Below are 18,106 nucleotides of genomic sequence, written 5' to 3' on the forward strand. Positions count from 1 at the left end.
TGGACCCTGAGGGAGGAGGGTGCTCGGGTGATCCAGCTCCTGCCTTGGCGGGGTCCCAAACCTGGCATGTGGCCCTTGTCCCCAGAGGGTTACGTCGTTCCATGTTGGCTCCAAGCCTTGGATGTGGCTGTGCCCTGACCAGCAATCACTGCCTGCTCCTTTTGCCAGTGCCTCATGTGCTGGTGATGGTTTTAATCAGTAGGAAACATCTGTAAAGTTGATGGATGATGTGATGGTGATACACACCACCTACACGGTCTCCAGAGTGAGCGTATTCATAAAAATCTGGTAGAAACCAATGCTGGCAGGAGGCTTTGGTAACTGGAAGTCTGGTTTTATCCCAATACATATTTGTATCAATTCTTTGTGAGAGCTGAACACTGGCTGGCTTCAGAGGGGTTAATCATCATCTGAAGTGGAGTTGAGTGATGTTGCTGCATCAAAACGTTTTCCTCTTCCCATCCCCCTCATTCTCCCCACTTCCCCCCAAAAAGAAATTCTTGGCTGATACTCAAAATCCAGTTCAGTTCTCACTGTGCAAGTATTAAACTGTGGGTCTTTTCTTTCAAATTTCTGGATTTTTATGGGCACAATTGGTCTGTTAACAGGATTTTTTTTTTTTGTGGTTTCAATGCATTTATATCATTGACCTTTGCTTTAAAAAGTGTCTGACAGACTTTGCTGGGCTGGAGCTATAAAAAGGAGTGTTGTAAGGGGGCTTTATTCTGTGGAAGCAATGACCACAGGCAAAGCTTTATATTTGCTGAGTGATTTAATTCTTGCACATGCAGGACTTGGCTCTGTGCCATGTGTAACATGTTGAGAAAAGGTCTGTTCAAGAGGCATTCAAACCAAACTTTCCAAACAGTCTTTTTTTTTTTTTCCTTTTTTGAGCTTTCTTTCCTGTTATTTCTAAGCTAGCGAGTAAAATCAAGGGACTGTGCCCCAAAATGCTGAATTGAACTCCAGCAGGGTCACTGGGGAAATAAACCTCCTTGAAAGAAATGAAATGGGAGTCTGTGTGGAAGCAGGGAGGAAGAGGAGGGTGTCATTGAGAAAAAGGCTGGATCAGGGACACGAGGGAGTCAAACAGAACTCTCTGAACTCCAGGAGGAAGCCAGGGAGGGTGAAGATGAAGCAGCTCAAATGCTTGGTCCTACAAAACCCTGCTCATATGCTGCATCCCCAAAAGATGTGTTTTCAGGCTAAACATCAGATTTTCCTCCCCATAGCACATGTTTTTCCCTGCCTGTCCCTGCCCTCTTACAGGAATAGCAGTAGCAGTCAGGAGCAAATAATAAAAAGCTGCTTTTTGTTTGTGCTTATTTTAAACACTGTGACAACGTTTGGATTAATGTTGGGTCTTGTGAAAAGCTCTTTAAAAGTCAAACATTCTGAGCTGCTTACCAGCCAAACATACTGAGCTGCTTACCAGCATGCCTTTGAATTTTGTAATCTGCCCGCTGCACTTCTAGATAATGGCCTGGAGAGCAAGGAAACATCATATTTCTTTCTTCTTCTTGTAATCAGGCCATTAAATATGCTTGAGATTTCAGATTCTGCAACTACTTAATTGTGTAGCCTCTTGGGTTGAGGTCCCTATTTTGGTGAGTAGTTCCTTTTCCTTTAGCAAACAAACAAACAACAGAAATACTGAATTATGCTAATTTCTAACAGAAGCAATGTCTTGCCCAAAACATCGCAATCTACTGCATTTTAGTTAAAAACAACACATCATCAGTGCATCAAACATCTATTAGTTTTAATCAGCAGATTTTTCTGGAGGCTTTTAGGAGCAAATTGTGCCTTGCTCAGTCTTCCCAGGAAGAGAGGGGGAACAATGGATGAGCTTTGTGCAGGCACAGTGAGCCCTGAAATGGTGACTTTAAAAGGTATTTCAAAGGTGTTTAAAAGGTGTTTGAACAGGGTGGAGGTTACCCAGGGGAGAGCTCAGAGGGTGATGCAGCATGTAAGGGCTGTCTGTGGGTCTGTGTGTATCACCTCCTCTGCAGATAAATCCATCACCTGGAGGGGACCGAATGCTGTTGATTTGGGTTGCTGTCCTGGTTCCCTGCAGCAGGCGGGGCTGGGGTTCCTGCATGTTCCCCCAGGGCTGTTGGGGATGTGCAGAGGCACTGGGAGCTCTCTGTCCCTTGGCTTGGTTGTTCCAGTGTGCAGGTGGGATGAGCCACCTCCAGCAGTGGCCGTGCCCAGGGTTGGATGGGAATTTATCCATTCCTGTGATTCCTCTGAGAGCTGAGCTAAATGCTGCCAGTGTATAAAGTCTGTTATGAAAGCAAAGCGTTGGAAGCCTCTGTGTGGAGAGAGTAGCACAGAAAGCCAAAGGAATGAGGGTAACCTTTGCTTTTTATAGCTCCTGGTATTTGTTTGCTCATGGCAGCCACCAGCAATGCCCTCTGTGTTCACAGCACAGTGCTCCACCCTCCCTGCAGTCACACTGTGCCCAAGTAAACAGCTCCTGTCTAGGTCAGCTGGAGTGGAAGCCTCTGCTGGAGAGGGGAGAACCCTCTCTTGTCTCTTCCTGGCTTTACTGGCTAGAATTCACCTGGAGAGAGGGGCTTTGCCCAAGTGTCCGTGGAGATGGGGAAGGGATAAATGGGATCATGGAGGAGAAGAGGAGGGAGTGCAGGTGGCTGACACCTGCCCTGGCTGGAGCCAAGCAGGACACATGAGCTGCTGCCCCGGCTCCCAGGGGAGCCAGGAGAGCAGCTGCTGAGCAGGGAATTGTCTACTCACACAAAAATCTGGGAGGTGCTGCTCAGCACTGATGTGGAAGGGAGATGATGACCCACGTGGGTGCTCTGGGATTGTTCAGGCACAGTGACCATGGGTGTGCCAGTGTCCTGCAGGACCCAGGGCTGGTGCAGGTGGAGCAGGGACTCCAGAGAGGCTGTGGGAGCATCTGCTGGGGCTGATGCAAGGGAATGGCTCTGGGCCAAGGCTTTCTGGAATGACCAATGATTTCTGGTGCCCAGCTGGAAATTGCTGTCAGGGCAACTGGCTTGGCAGACACTCGTCCTGTCTTGAACTCCCCATCACTTTTTGGAAATGATTGCCCCTGGGTTTCATGTCCTGCTGCCGGCAGAAAGGAAGACAGGGAGTCCAAAGGCCTGCCTGCAGGTTTGTACCTTGGATGCCTCCCAGCACAGCCAGATCTCACTGTTTGTTTTTCCCTCTGCAGCTCTGGGAAGTGCCAGTGCAAAGTTGGTGTCACGGACGTGAAGTGTGACCGGTGCAGTGAGGGCTACTACAGGTTCAATGAGACCACGTGTGAGCCCTGCCAGTGCAACAACCACTCCCACACCTGCGACAACTCCACAGGTGATGATGTCCTCTTGTCACCATGGGGCTGCAGGCTTCACCTGCCCCCTCTGTCTCTGTTCACACTCTGCTCTTAGCCCCTTCATCTACATCTTTTTGCCTTGCGTACCCAAAATCTTTACCTTAAAGCTGAAATGGAAATGCAAGGTTGGGGTTGGTCTCCTTTGAAGGAATGCAGTGAAGGCTGCGTGCTTTAGCCCAGGCTGCAGTGCAGAGCCCTAATACAGCAGCCTGTATCAAAAACTGGGGCTCTATTGTTCTCTGCACTTACACAAACACACAACATGGGCTTTTAAAAACCTTTTGTTTAGCTGCTGTTTACCTGGAAACATATACTGTGCTGGCACTGACGTAAGGGGACTTGCCGCCACAGATAACAGGATTAGAGCTGCTAAAAATTGGCAACCTCTAATTAATACTGCCCACTTTTTATAAATCAGCCTTGTTAATTTCCCCAGATTATTTCTTTGACCGTCTCTCACTCAGATGTTGCTGGAGTGCAAATGTCGAGGCACCTGTGCTTGAACAGCTTATGGGAGGGCAGGGGGAGCCTGACTGCTTTGCCATCTCACCTGGGAGGAGGGATCCTGGAGGAACACTGTTATGGGACTGCCTGCACAACTTCCCCTTCAGCCACAGCAGCACTCACTTCAAATTCCAAATTCTCCTCAAAACTTCCAGGCTGAAGGGCAGTTCTGTAATATTCATCCAGCAGCTTAGAAAGGGGTAATAATTAAAAGTAATGTTGCGGAATTTGTTGGCGGAGAGGCAGAGCTCATGAAATCAGGTATTTCTGGGCAATTTGTGTCCGTGTGTTCCCTCATGGGCTGTGTGTTTGCAGCAGAGGAATGCCCTGGTCCGTGGGCATTGGATCTGCATTCCCTGGGGGTGAATTCCTGCCTCCCTTGAGCATGAATTACTGCATTCACTCCTATACTGAACTCTGTGTGCTTATGTCCTACCAGTACTGAGGGATACAAGGCTGTCACTAAAGCTGTGCACACATCAGCTGTCTTACTGATTTGGAGCTGGGTGTGTGGGTTTTGTGAAGGAGGAGGATAATCTGCTCTTCCTTTTTTCTCCCTCAGTGTTCTTCCTGCTCTTGATTTATCAAAGAAAACCCAGCATAGACCTTGCTCCTGGGATGGGGCTGCTCTTTCTGCTGGGATTGCCCAGTGCTGCCCACAGCATTGCAATGAAAACCCCTCATTTTGCTTAATGACCTATTGTCGATTTGACAAAAACTTTATGCTGCTGTGGCTGAGGGAACCAAACAAATCCAGAACAGAGAACGAAGTTGATTAAAAATTAGATCGGACGCCTGCTCTAGAGCCTGCACTCTGTGTGACCTCCCCAGCTTTACATCAATTCTGTGTAGCCTTTGTCCAATTTTCAAAGTTTTTTCCCATTACTGCTATACTTTGGGCTCCCTCTGCTGGCTCTGCAGCCAGCTCCTGCTTGGCATCGCTGTGGCCAGGAGGAATATTTAGAATTACTGGGCATAAATAAATAACTTGGGCAGCAGGAGCTCCGCAGCTGACAGCACTTCCTCTGCCACGACCCTTATACTCCATGGTGTGTCTGTGCACTGAGGTGGGCTGGTGCTTCCCAGTTGGGGTCCTGTGAGGTCTGATCCTTCCTGAGGGCATTATCAGCATGAGAAGTGCTATTAATTATTTAGGCTCTCCACAGTGATACCTGATTGCATGCCCGTGCATGCCCTGCCTGGCTGAGCAACCTGCTGACTCAGGGAAACACAGCCATTTGCAGGGCTGCTGGAGATGGATGTGGGTGATTTCTGCTGATGGGAAAGACATTGGTCCTGAAATGACCAAGGCAACACAGGTGTGATTCCAGATTTATGCCCCTGTTAGTGCCTGGGAATCACTGTCCAAGGCAGCCTTGCTGTGACCAGGCAGATGAACTTCCCTGTCCAAGACATCCATCCCACTGAAACAGCTGATCCAGGTTTGCAGCTGGAGAAACCAAGCGTAGCAGATAATTTTCCCCTCTAAACCTGACATCTCTCCCACAAAAACCACTGGCTCGTGCCTGACAGGCTGCTGAGGGAAGAGCAAACAGTGTGTGGGAGGTGATGCTGAGCAAGGGGTGCTGGCAGGGCCCTGCTGGGTGGGTGAATCAGCCACTTCCTGGGTTTGCTTCCTGCCCTTGGCATCAGGGCTGGCTGCAAGGACACGCCAGGCTGCCTGGGGATGCTTGGCTGTGGAGTCATCACTGTGGGAATTGAGGAGCAGCAGCCGTGTCGGGCTTGTGAGGGAGCCAAACTGTTCTGATATTAATAAGAAAATCTGCTGTGGTCTTTATAACAGTCAGCAAAAACCTCAATCAGGATTTTTTGCTGTGGTTGATGTTGATATGAGACTTCCCCATCCCCCAGCAGCACTGCTGGATCAGCTCAGTGGATCTGTCTGTGCTCTCCCACTGCTCTGGGCCACCCCAGCTTATAGAAAGAGCTGTGGCCTTTGCAGAGTCTGGTACATGGGATTTAATCAAATCTTCCCTCAGCTCCCTGCCACCTCACCCAGGAGCCAGCTGAATTACAGCATGTTCCCGCTGATGGATGGGCTTTATATAGAGGCTGTGCTTTTGTAACTAAGGAGATTTTTCTTCTGGGTCACAGTAGTATCAAAATGTAATTTGGAGGCCATTAGGAGACGGCGTCTGTGAATGCATGGCACATCGAGTTTGTGATTCAGGGGCTTCCCCAGGAAGGGCAGGTGGCTCACGTGAGCCCCCACTCCTCTGCTTCTCTGGGAAGGTCAGTGACTGCTGCTGCCTTGTCCTGGGGTGGAGGAGCTGGAGCCACGCTGGTAGGATGGAGCTGCCTGTCCCAAAGCAGGACAGTGGCATGTCCTCACCCCTGACCACCAGCCCAGGTGGACAGGAAGAGGCTTCACACAAAAAACCAAAGGCATAAACCTCAGGGACCCCTCATGAGAGTGGGGGACTCGAAGCATCAGTGCTCCATCTCACTGGTACAAATGCAAACTGAAACTGCTTTCCTTGAGGAGAATTTTAACACTGATAACTCGTGTTTACCTGCAGTGACCTTTTAGTGGTGAGCTGTGGGGCCTCTGCTGGGGCCACCTGCTTTTTCACATGATCTGTGTATGTGTGCAGCGAGGGGATGAGCATCAGAAGGTCATAAGAGGCCAGGATCATGTTTTGGCCAGAGGGCATCCAAAACCACCTGTGAGCTCTGATAATTGAGTGTGTTCCACACGGATTCTTGCTCCAAATGTTCTGCTCCAGTTCCTGCTGCTGAATGTTTGCTTGTTCTCCTCTCTGTTCCTCAGGCACCTGCCTGGACTGCCAGGAGAACACGGAGGGGAAGCACTGTGAGCTCTGCAAGGAGGGTTTCTATCGGAGCACCCATCCTGCCCACGGCTGCCAGCGCTGCCCCTGCTCCACTGTGGCATCCACCGGCACCTGCCACTTACGTGAGGCTCTTGTTTTGGTTTAATTCCTCATAATGAAGGTTGCTTTCCTCAGTTAAATTGCCCCTCAGAGTGTGTCAGCCCAGCAAGGTGTTTTATAGCCTGTGGAGCTCCTGTTTGTGGGCACTGGAAGCAGCACCTGCTGTGATGGGTCCCTGGTGCTTGTGTTGCCTCTTGTGAGAGCAGCTGTGCAGGTTAGGGATCAGAATCACAAAATGGTTTGGCTTGGAAGGGATCTTAAAGTCTACTTCCAGCTCCCAGTGCGTTGCCGCAGTCTGCTCTGAAGAACCTGCAAAGTTTTGCAGAGAAGCTGCTGAGCTTGTGGCAGCCAGGAGGGGGGCAGGGGGTGCTCAGCAGTGCCATGTAGCCCTCCATACTTCTGAGTCTGCTTCTGAACATCTCCATGGGACTCCATTCAGAGATTCCCCAACGTAACTGAGAGAAGTCAGAGCTATAATAGTCATATGTAAGACTTTTTTTGATATTTCCCTAATCAGTTTTGCAAGCAAGCTGCTTCTGGCTTCGTATAGGCCCAAAAGTTCCTTTGGATTGCAAGCATCCCCGATATAGTTCCAGCTGTTCTCTGAAATTGCCTGTTTGAGATGGAAATATTCAGGAATAATAATCTATTTCCTTAGCAACGTGCTGAGTTTGCTCTGTGAGGTTGGTACAAGGCATCAGAACTCCCCAAAACTGTTTTTTACTAACAGAGAAAATGCTGCAGTTCAAAAGTTGTGTTTTCAGCTCAAAATTTGAGATTGGTCAATACTTGTGGCTGCTGATTTTTGTCAGGGTGCCTCGTGGTCAGTTCCCATAGAACAAACCCCACAGAACAAATCCCACAGCACGGGTGTCTCTGCCAGGGGCTGTGGCACATCCCTGCTTTGCTTTCTGTGTTCTCCAGAGCCTGGCGAGAGTGTCCCGAGGTGTGACAAGTGCAGGCCAGGGTACACCGGCCTCAACTGCAACCAGTGTGACAAGGGCTACTACAACTCGGACAGCATCTGCGTGAGGTGTGAGTGCAACGGGAACGTGGAGCCAGCGCTGTCCCCCAGCGTGTGCCGGCCGGACAGCGGCGAGTGCATCGGCTGCCTGTACCACACCACGGGCACCCACTGTGAGCTCTGTGAGGAGGGCTACAGCAGGGACTCCGAGGGCACCAACTGCACCAGGAAAGGTAAAACTTGCTGCTTAAGTCAGTGTCAAGGCTCACCGTGCAGCTGGCCAAAGGTTGGAGAGGGAATGCTGTTAATTGTTCACGTTAGTTTAGATTCATCTGGCCTCTGGTGCAGAGAAGAAAACCAGATCTTTGTAACAGAATCACAGAATCCCAGAATGAACTGGGTTGGAAAAGACCTTTACGATAATCTAGTCCAACCTATGACCTAACGCCTCCTCATCAGTTAAACCATGGCACAGAGTGCCACGTCCAGGCTTTTTTTAAACACGTCCAGGGAGGGTGACTCCACCACCTCCCTGGGCAGACGAGTCCAGCCATTGGTGCCTACTGGCCTTGAAAGGTGGTTTAGAGTTAGCTCTGTAACCACCCTGATTCCAGACCCTGGCAGGCACTGCTAGTGAACAAGCTGGAAAAAACCCAATCCATTTGTAGTGTATTTAATGTACAATGAGAGAAAATGGTTCTGGAGTTGCTCCTTCAGTGGTTATCTGGAGGCTGGTTTTCATGGTGGATGTCCCACAGCATGCATGGAAACATTACCAGTGTGATGTATTAGATGAAAGAACACAGAGTTCAGGGAAGTGTTTGGGGACAAATTTATCCTTGTCATGGACAGAGATTCAATTCAGATCTTCCGTCAGGAGCTAATGTGGTTTTCACTCCTGTGCTGCTCACTGGGTGTGCAATCACAGAGTCCTTCCCTGCTCAGGGAGATGGTCAGTACAACAAAGTTGGATGCTTATTAGCTGTAAGAGGGCTGGAAACGGCACTTTTACATCAGCTCATCCATTACCTCCCCCTGCACAGCTCTGGCTTTGTGCAAGGATCCACATGGCCTTGCTCCATTAAAATCCGTACATGTGGCTTTGCTTGGGTACTTGCAGTTTTCACCATTCAGTTTTATTTTAATGGCATTGTTGTAGCCAGTACCTGATGTGGGGAAAGACTGTCCCCTTTCAAGGGGCCTGGGACATGCTCCTTGAGCTTTCCTCTCTCCCTGACACTTATGTTTTCCCTTTTTTATTAAGCAATTAAAAAGATGTCCAGTTTCTTTCCAGTTCCTTAAACAAAAATTGCCTAAAAACTGACATGCTGAGGTTATTGAGCATTAACTTGTTTTAGGTTAACATTTTCATAAATCATTTGAGTGCATTTGAGTGGCTTCTGGAGTGAAATCATCACCCAGGCTCCGTTTCAGTGGTCCCAGGTGAAATGAGCCAGCAGGTTCTGTACAGCCTGGGCAAAGCTCGTGTATCCACAGGGGCCATCCAGATTCCTAAACCTGACCAGGACTCTGGTGCTTTCAAGGCACATAGAGAGGATATTCAAAGGATCAGAGCGAGTGTTTTCAGCCCCAGAGCAGGTGGTGCTCCTGCTGCCATGGGGAGGCACAGCAGGGACTCACACTGGTGCAGTGTGGCTCTGGCCAAGCACCGCAGCCTCCCCGGGACCGGGCGCGGGGCCTCCTGCCAGAGCTCCTCCACTGTAGGAGGCAGCGGCAGCTCTGCAGAGCCGGCGCTTCAATCAAGCAGCTGGATCTGAGGCTCCCGCCAAAGCTGCCAAAGCAGCCCATTGAGTGAGCAGCTGCTGCTCTCAAGGAGCTGCTCTGGGACATCTGGAGAGCTGGCACGGCCCCGGGAGCGGAACAGGCAGCGCCGTGTCACGGCCCGGAAGCGGCGCCGGGGCCAGAGCCCGGCACTTCACCGTGACGCTCCTGGGAGCGCCAGGAAATGTCTTCACCCCAGGCCTCCGTGCCAGCCCTGAGCTGATGCTGACTCACACATAAAGCCCAGAAAAGCGTTGGTTCCTTGCTGGTGAATCAGCCATTGTCTCAGTTCTGTTTTTTCCCTACTTACAGCTTTGCCAGGGATTAAGTGTTGGTGAAGGAATTTGGAAAGGATGACTGAATTCCTCATGCCCTTTTCCCAAAGCCAAAGGTTTTCCAGGAACTTCTTGGTCCTGTCATGTTGCTTCCTATTGCAAAATTTTGCCTGTCATGCCATAGAGAAATGCCTTCGGGCATTCAGCATCCTGAGTGTCCTTATCAACCTGAGGCAGGAGCTGTAGAGACAGAGGAGCTGCTGCAGGGAGGGGACTCTGAGCAGGAACCTCAGTCAGGTGTGTGATGTCCCTTCCAGAGGAATTTCTTTCTCGGTTGCCTGAACTGGGAACGTGACAGCCCAAAGTTAACTTGTGGGAGTTCCCCTGAGGGCCCGTGGCAGGACATGTGCTGAATATTTCCAGCTCCTGTTGCCATTGGAGATGCAACTTAGTGCAAAATTAGTCCTTCGGAAGTGACTCTCCTCCTCAATCATAATTAGTAGATGTTCAGGAGAGCTGGAAGCTGGATCTATACAGCATGGCACCATCAGCTGTAATTGCTGCAGCTGTATGTGGATTTAAAATGAAGTTGCTTTTCTGTTGGCAGGAAGAGAGTGGGAAAGAGGATGCAGAGAGTCCTGTGGAGCAATAGGTGCAGAGAACATTCTGGCTGATTGAGGCTTCAGCTTGTGGAGTGTTCCTGTTGCCTGGACTTGAGAATCTAAAATAGATCAGGTTATTCATGTGAGGAAGTGCTTTATTAGCTGCATTTGTGAGCTTAATACTACAGATTTGTGGTGCTCTCCGAGGCCTGTAGCTCAGCAGGTTTGATGCAGGTGTAATGAATTCACATCCCACTTCTGAGATCTCAAGGTTAACCTGACTCCTGAACTGAGAAAGGAGTTATCCCATGGCTGCTGGAAGCAAGGCAGGTTCTTGGCTATTTAGTGCCAAGGAAAAGACAGAGAACAGTCTGGTAGTTCTCCTCTTCTGATCCTTCCTGTGGGCACCTAGGCCAGCAGCTGAAACCAAACCAGGATCCCAGCTGGCTTCTGCTGTGTTCAAAGGCTTCTGAAGAACATCCACAGTCTTTTTTTGTTGTGATTTGGTGACCTCCTGCTTCTGGCTGTATAGACTGGGGATCTCCATGTGGCTTGTGTATGATTTCATTCGAAAGCAGTACTGAGGTTACTTTGCCCTTTTACCTAAAGTGGTGCAAACACAGAACCCGCTGCAAAATGCTGAGATGGCTGAGTACTTGTGGTTCATTTTTTCAGTTTTGATCTTCTTGTTTGTACAAGTAGAAATAATAATACTGTGAACAAAGTCTTACATCTGGTGCACTGGTTGTGAAGGGTTTAAGCTCCTGGAGTTGCTGTGTCTGAGTGTGCAGCCCACACAGACACCAAGGGACACGTTGGTTCAGAGTCTAAACTTGCTGAGCTTGGTAAAGCCCCATTTTCCTGGTCTGAAGAGGAGCTGGACTGGGACTTGCTGTCATCATGAGCTCCTGTATTTAACCCTGAATTGTGACTGCTGCACCTGTCCCTCAGCACTTTTCAGACTTTTCAGAGGAGTCCTGTAGTCCATGGGCACTTAGCACAGAGTTAAATTAAAAAACCCCACACACAACCCTGGGCAGACATTTTCTAAACTGCTTTGAAAAAATGCTAGTTTAGCAGCGTAATTGCCATAATAACTGTGATATAAATGTCAAATCTCTTATGTTTGTGTTTGATTTTTAGCTCAGCAGATTTTTTTATTGATTATTTTTTAATTTGTTTTGTAGAAGCCACTCTTGGCCCAGAACCAACGGAGTTTACAACTTCTGCTCCAAATACCACCAAGGCCACATCCTTTTCCACAGCAGTGCTAAACACTACTTTGTCACCAACAACTCTACAGACAATATTTCCTATAAGCTCCTCTGACAACAGCACCTCTGCTTTCGCAGATGTTTCGTGGACTCAGTTTAACATCATTATTTTGACAGTGATCATCATTGTTGTGGTCCTACTAATGGGCTTTGTGGGTGCTGTCTACATGTACCGTGAGTATCAGAACCGAAAACTTAACGCTCCCTTTTGGACCATTGAACTCAAAGAGGACAACATCAGTTTCAGCAGCTACCACGACAGCATTCCCAACGCTGACGTGTCGGGGCTGCTGGAAGATGATGGCAATGAGGTGGCCCCGAATGGACAGCTCACGCTGACGACTCCCATGCATAATTATAAAGCTTAGAAGTCATCCAGCTGTTCCAAAGTTTGCTTCTCAAAAAGTTACAGGGCTTGTGGAAGGGGTGTCAGGATCCGTGCCAGGGCTCCGCGCAGAGGAATTTGCTCTTCAGATACTCTCTGGTGCAAGGCGTGCTGTAGCTTGCAGGTGAACAGAAGACAGTGTAGTACACCCGAATTTCAGGTAGTGTGGTGAAATGCATTCAGTGTTCTCCATAAAGATCCATAGAATTCACTGTTGTTATAAACTGGATTATGCTGAATTGAAACTTTTTTTATGAAGAGGTGGTGGGGTGGAGAGAGCAGAACTCGATGAGGAGTCAGAAGCTACTTGGTTTCCAGCCAACCCAACACTTGTGTCTTCATCCTTTAGTTTGAGAAGTAGCTCATGAATTAACAGTGGAATTTCAGGAAACAGATCTTTGGAAAGGCATCATCTTCATTCCTGACAAAAACTTATTTGAAAAGGAGAACAAAAAAAAAAAAAAAAAAAGGGAAGTAATTGTTCTACCAAAAGGCAAGTAGGAGGAGTGAGTTGCACACTGAAAAAGTCACCATTATCTGTTCCCACTAAGCAGGGAAATGGGAAAAAATCCTAAGAACATTTGAGTTAGGGAAGAGACTAAGCTTTTCCCTTTCTGAGTATTTATACAGGGTGATGATGCTATTAAGACATAGCAATCCAATTTTTTTCTAGAAGGAGTTAATGAACTTGTATAGTTTCTGTGCAAGGGAAGACGACAAGATATCTCAGGGTTGCCATGTAAAAATAAAAGCCAGGCTTAATACCCTACCCTGATAGAAATGGTGTGTTCTGTATATAAAATGTAATATATCTTCTTGGAATTGTATTTGTAATTATTTGTAAAAAAGACAAGCAACCAACTGACCAACCAAAAAATCCCCAACAACAAAACCATGAGCCCCTTCCCAACCTCCCCCACTTCCCAGGTCATGTTTTATCCTCTAGGTTTTAATTGTACAGCGGTTAGTGACGTTGTTTAAAAAAGAAAAAATCATGAGGATTGTTTAAAATACTGTAAATGAGATGGCAATATTGTTGGAGCTGGGCCTCTGGCAAACACCAACTGCTTAAAGCTTTTCTTCCACTATCATTGAATAACTTCTTTTTTAGAGAAAATGTGAGTGCTACCTACTTGTATCTGTCAAATTTTGCCATTCCTTCAAATACAAAGTGAATACCAGTGTTGCCATGACTAGGGCTGAGTAGGTGTCCAAAAACTGGATGCATCAATGTATTCCTTGCTTTTAAATCTCTCTGCAAAATGCAAATACACTGTCACAAACACACTGAGAGCCTGGGCTCATTGGCTGAGGTTCTCCCAAGTGGGTGCTCATTGTGTGGAGGGATCCCACTGCCATCCCTGCTGAGCTGACACGGCAGGGGGGACGTGCTGGAGGGCTGAGCTCAGCCCCCCGGCTTCCTGAGGGCCAAAAGCAAAGGTCTCCTGGATTTGGGTGGAAACAGCTTTGGGATGGAGAGCTCGCAGGACCCGATGTGCGCTTCGAGGCTCAGAAGGTAAAAGGGCACAGATGCTTTCAGAATTTAAAGCAGCACAAGGTGGTGGGGAATCAACTGTCCAAAAATCATCCCAGGGAACAGGTTTTACAGATTCCCCTGGTTTTGGTGGGAGCCTGATGGGCTGTTAGCAGAGAGAACAACTCACAGGCAGCACTGCCCAGAGAGGTCACACCACGGAGCTCCTGGGTTGGTACCTGAAGTGTGTGTGCCTGTCCCACCCCTGGAAATCAAACTACTGCATGGAAACAGGGCAAGAAACAAATATTTCCCTCACTGTTGCCCAACCTCAGAGCTGCAGCTGCATTGCTGTGTGTGGTGGGGCAGTGGTGATACAGGAGCTGGTGGATGCATCCTCTGAGCCAGGAAAAAGTGAATATTTCTCCAGATGAGAAATGGTAGAACATGTTGGTTATTTATTTGTTTTTCAGTGCTGTGAGGAGGTTTCTCTTATCTTTGGAAACTTGGCAGAGGGGGAAGTAGGTGATTCAAACACATGCTCAAAGATGCCATTTCTGCCTCAAAAACCTGCTGCCTGATTTAAACTTGAGGCATGGCAAGTCAGAATGAAAATTGTTGAGCATGACCAAGGGAAATGGTGAGGGAAGAATGTGGAATTGCATATAGGTCCGAGCTGACGGAAAAAAAGTGATGGAAAAGCTCCTATTGCCTGCAGCGGGCATGGGTGAGGTCCCATACTTCAGGTAATAAATCTGGCTCATGTCATTCAGAGCAATGTTACTTTTAGGTACAAAACGGGGCAGGACTGGAGGAGAAAATCTGGATATTGCTAATCCCCAAGTTGCTCATCAAACTTCTAAAGAGCAGGATGGTGGCAACACAGAAAATTTCCTGGAGGTTGTAATTACTTAGAAGTGCTGATCTAGTGATACACTTGCACTTGGTCACTTCATGGTGTGAGGAAAGGTAATTTAGGAAGTGTTGGCTTCTGGGACTGATGCTAGCAAGCAAATCGAAGGACAGGTTGTTCACTTTAATGTTTCTAAAATACTTTAGCAGATTTTTTAATCTCTGCCACAAAACACCTCTTCCTTAAATTTTGCTGTGACTGTGGGCTGCTGTGTAACAGGAGCAGGCTTGGATTTTGTCTCACTGTAGAAATAGGGACCATCTGCTCAAGCAGAGCGTGGGCTCAGGTGCTGAGCCCTCCTAGTCCCTGCCTGCCACAGCACAGGAGGTGTTGGCTGATTTCTGACCTCCAAAGTAATCCAAAGGCTTTGTGTTTGGGAAGAGGAGGAGTCAGGATGCCCTGCAGGGTGGGACAGCTGCTGCCTGTGGATTGCACAGCTGGATGAAGGGATGGAGACAGCCTGGAAAACATGATGGGAAGCTTGCTTGGGCGGGGGGACCTGGCTGCCCAGATTTGGATGGCACAGGATGTTCCTGAGCAGGGAGCACAGTGAGGATGTGGCACTGGCACCATGCTTGTCAAATGGCAGAATGACACAGCAGCCACCTCCTGCCCCCCAGGCCTTGGCACACAGGAGCAACAGTAATAAAAGGAGATCAATGCCTCAGCAGGGAAAGAATAAACAGCTTCATGTTTGACTTTGGTGATGTGAGATCAGATCATCCATGCTCTTAGCAGTTCCCCTGGCACCACAGGAGGGGAGGAAGAAGCTGAGCTGGTTCTGTCTCCAGTCACCTTGGGTTGGGTTGTATCTGAGGGGTGGCAGAGCTCAAACACTTGTGCCAGGGTATTGAGGCCACCAGCACCATGATGGTGTCATCACCTATCGTGAGGCTCCCCAGGTGCTGAGGTTTGTCCTGAGGGTGGGGTAAGGGCAGGTAAACCAGCAATGGACTCTCAGGGCTGCTTTGAGGCCCAGCTGAGCAGCCAGCAAGGCCAGGGCAGGGCATCTTGGTGACTTGTGGGGCTGAGGGGGCAATCCAGGTACACGTGGATCAATCTTACACTGGTGTTCCTGATGGGCCACCTGTAGCACCTTCTGCCTGGAAATGCTGCCCAGCTGCAGTGCTGGGCTGTCACAGAGAAGGGCACTCATGGCATGGGACAGAGCTGCAGAGCAGAGGGGAGGTGTGACAGGGCAGGGGGGCTGGTGGCTATGGGAAGCAGCTCCAGGCACTGACCTTGGCAGGGTGAGGGCCCAGCTGGTCTGGCTGGGGCGAGTGCAGCCCAGCAGTAAAGGCAGAGGGACAGAAGGAGCAGATGAAGGGCACAGAGCTGGGGTGGGGCAGGGCTCGGGGCAGCCTGCAGGGCTCTCAGCTTGGGGAGCACTTGGAGTGCAACAGATGTGCAGAAAAGTGGTTGGGCTAATGAGGAGAGATGATCTCCAATCTCGTGGACCACTGTAGCTGGAAATAGCTATGAGGAGCACTAGCCCTGGGGAGCTGTCAGGAGATGTCAGCCACTGGAATGATAATTCCCTTGGACCAGGCTGAGCAAACTTAGCAGGCATTTAGGAAAGAGGAGGGGATATATTCAGCATCATTCAGGTATCCTGGGCCAGTTAACCACTGCTGTGCAGCATTATCCTCTTCAATGTTACAGGCCACATAAATGTGGCAGAAAGTTTGCACAGTCTCCTTTAAATAAAGGATCTAAAAATAGTTCTCTTTAAAGTGAAGTTTTGGAGTGAGCTCCCACAGGACTCTGCTCTTTATGTGTCAGAGGAATGGATTAAAATAAGGAAAATGTGGGCCTTAAAAGTTGTACTTGCTCCCATCTGAAACCCATCAGCCTCACTCTGCATCCAAATACGGCGTCTCCCAAGCATATGCTATGCTTACAAATGCATTTCTAAAAAGAAAAAAAAAGTGTATGATTTGAATATATGTCAGAATTTATACAGAAGAATGTTATTTAAAATGAATAAAAATAAATGTATATAATTTGTATCTATGCCACTTGAATTTTTGCATTTGTGTTTTTGTTCATTGAATTTCAGCAAGAGTCTTCCCAGTGACAGAAAAGATTGAATCCAATCTCATCCCAGTAATAACATTTGTTCCAAGAGAATTATTCCTTCATTATGCCCCTGTATGCGAGATGAGAACCAAGGCACAAAAATGTTTTCTATCACAGATATTCATAAGCACAGTTGACATTCTGTGTCGGAAAATCCAGCTAAAAAATGAGCCCTCTGATCTCTTGTGTCTACAATGAACGATCCCAGCCCTCAGCTGTGTTTGGGAGCTCCACAGGCAATCGCTGTTTTCCCACTGTTTTCTGTATCATTCACATGGACACATTTTGTCAGGGATGTGAATCACTAGCAACAAAACCCTCAGAGCAAAGCTGGAAATGGGATGAGGATATTGTATCAGATTTTTCTCCATGACCACAGATGTCTTTCAAAGGCCATTTTTGTTACAAATACTTTGAAATCCACATCTGTGGCATCAGTTCTGGGAGTGTTTGCAGAGGGGCATGTGGAAAACTTGCATTTCCTTCTCACTTGGCAGAGAGAGGAAATTGATTTTGTTTTGCAAACACAACTGCTAAAGGCTCTTTTTTGGTGAAAGCTGTGTGTGACTCTTCAGTCCTTACTAAGCAAAGAACTCGGAGAGGTAAAGCTTCACACACTGAGTGAGCACGTGGTTTTAAGTGCTCATTCAGAGGTTTGACTGAGCTGTGTATGTAAAGACAGTGGTGAAATGCAAGGGAGTTTAGTGAGACCTGATTTGCATTAGCAGAGCAGTTGGATCGTGCATGACCTAACTTAGGAAGAATCTTGCTGTGAACGGTGTAGGAGGAGGCAGAACTGAGTCTGAACCAGGTCCCAGAGCAGGGAGTGAGAAGAGCAGGGTGAGGGGGACCCGTGTTCAGCTGCTGGTGACATCAGCCCTCCTTGTGCCAGCACAGCCAGCAGCTGGCTCCCGTCCTGCTCAACTCAGCCCTGCCACTGCACTCCCCAGAAGTCCTTTCCCAGACTCCCTTTAGGACTTTGCCTGAGGTGGGAAGGATCTCAGGCTGCCTTGAGAAGGAGGAAAGTTCCAACACGGCTTCCTGGCGTGAGGGTTTAGTGTAATCTCCCCAAATGTGCTACTAATGAATTTAAGGTTAAACAACACTAAGGAGATTATCTGAAGGCAAGCTGTTAACTGCTTCTAAACAACACATTTCCAAGTCCTTTCTGCCCCTTGCAGCTTCCTGGTGCTACTGCAGGTTGTAAAACACGGGGCAGTGCAGTAATTTCCCAGGGAAAATTTCCATCCTGGCTGTGTGTATATATAGAATCATAGGACCACAGAATGGTTTGGGTTGGAAAGAACCTAAAAGGTCATCTCATCTCCCCTCCTGCCATGGGCAGGGACACCTTCCACTAGAGCAGGCTGCTCCAAGCCAGCTTGGCCCTGAACACTTCCAGGGAAGATAGACAGGGATGTATGTCTATATATCCATATCTTGGTTCATCAGACAGCCACTTCATAAAGTAATGAACTTCACAAGGAGGGCCCTGCTGATTTGCTTTTGACTACAGTGTGTTGGACATGGGCTGTGACTCTGCAGACTCATGTGCTGTGTGTGAAGAGTGATTTACTC

General features: G+C 48.3%; 1 protein-coding gene across 1 annotated transcript in view; it reads left to right on the top strand.

Moving 5' to 3' along the window:
• The window catches only part of MEGF9 (multiple EGF like domains 9), a 48,938-nt gene extending 32,471 nt beyond the window's left edge, over window positions 1-16,467 (top strand). The window contains exons 3-6 of the mRNA XM_068211446.1: window positions 3,203-3,342; window positions 6,660-6,803; window positions 7,705-7,977; window positions 11,591-16,467. Of these exons, the coding sequence (XP_068067547.1) occupies window positions 3,203-3,342; window positions 6,660-6,803; window positions 7,705-7,977; window positions 11,591-12,045 (1,012 nt within the window). The 3' untranslated portion in view covers window positions 12,046-16,467. The remainder of the gene's footprint in view (window positions 1-3,202; window positions 3,343-6,659; window positions 6,804-7,704; window positions 7,978-11,590) is intronic.
• The last annotated feature ends 1,639 nt before the right edge of the window (window positions 16,468-18,106 follow it).

The sequence above is a fragment of the Anomalospiza imberbis genome, chromosome 21 (assembly GCF_031753505.1).
Source record: "Anomalospiza imberbis isolate Cuckoo-Finch-1a 21T00152 chromosome 21, ASM3175350v1, whole genome shotgun sequence".
Lineage (NCBI taxonomy): Eukaryota > Metazoa > Chordata > Aves > Passeriformes > Viduidae > Anomalospiza > Anomalospiza imberbis.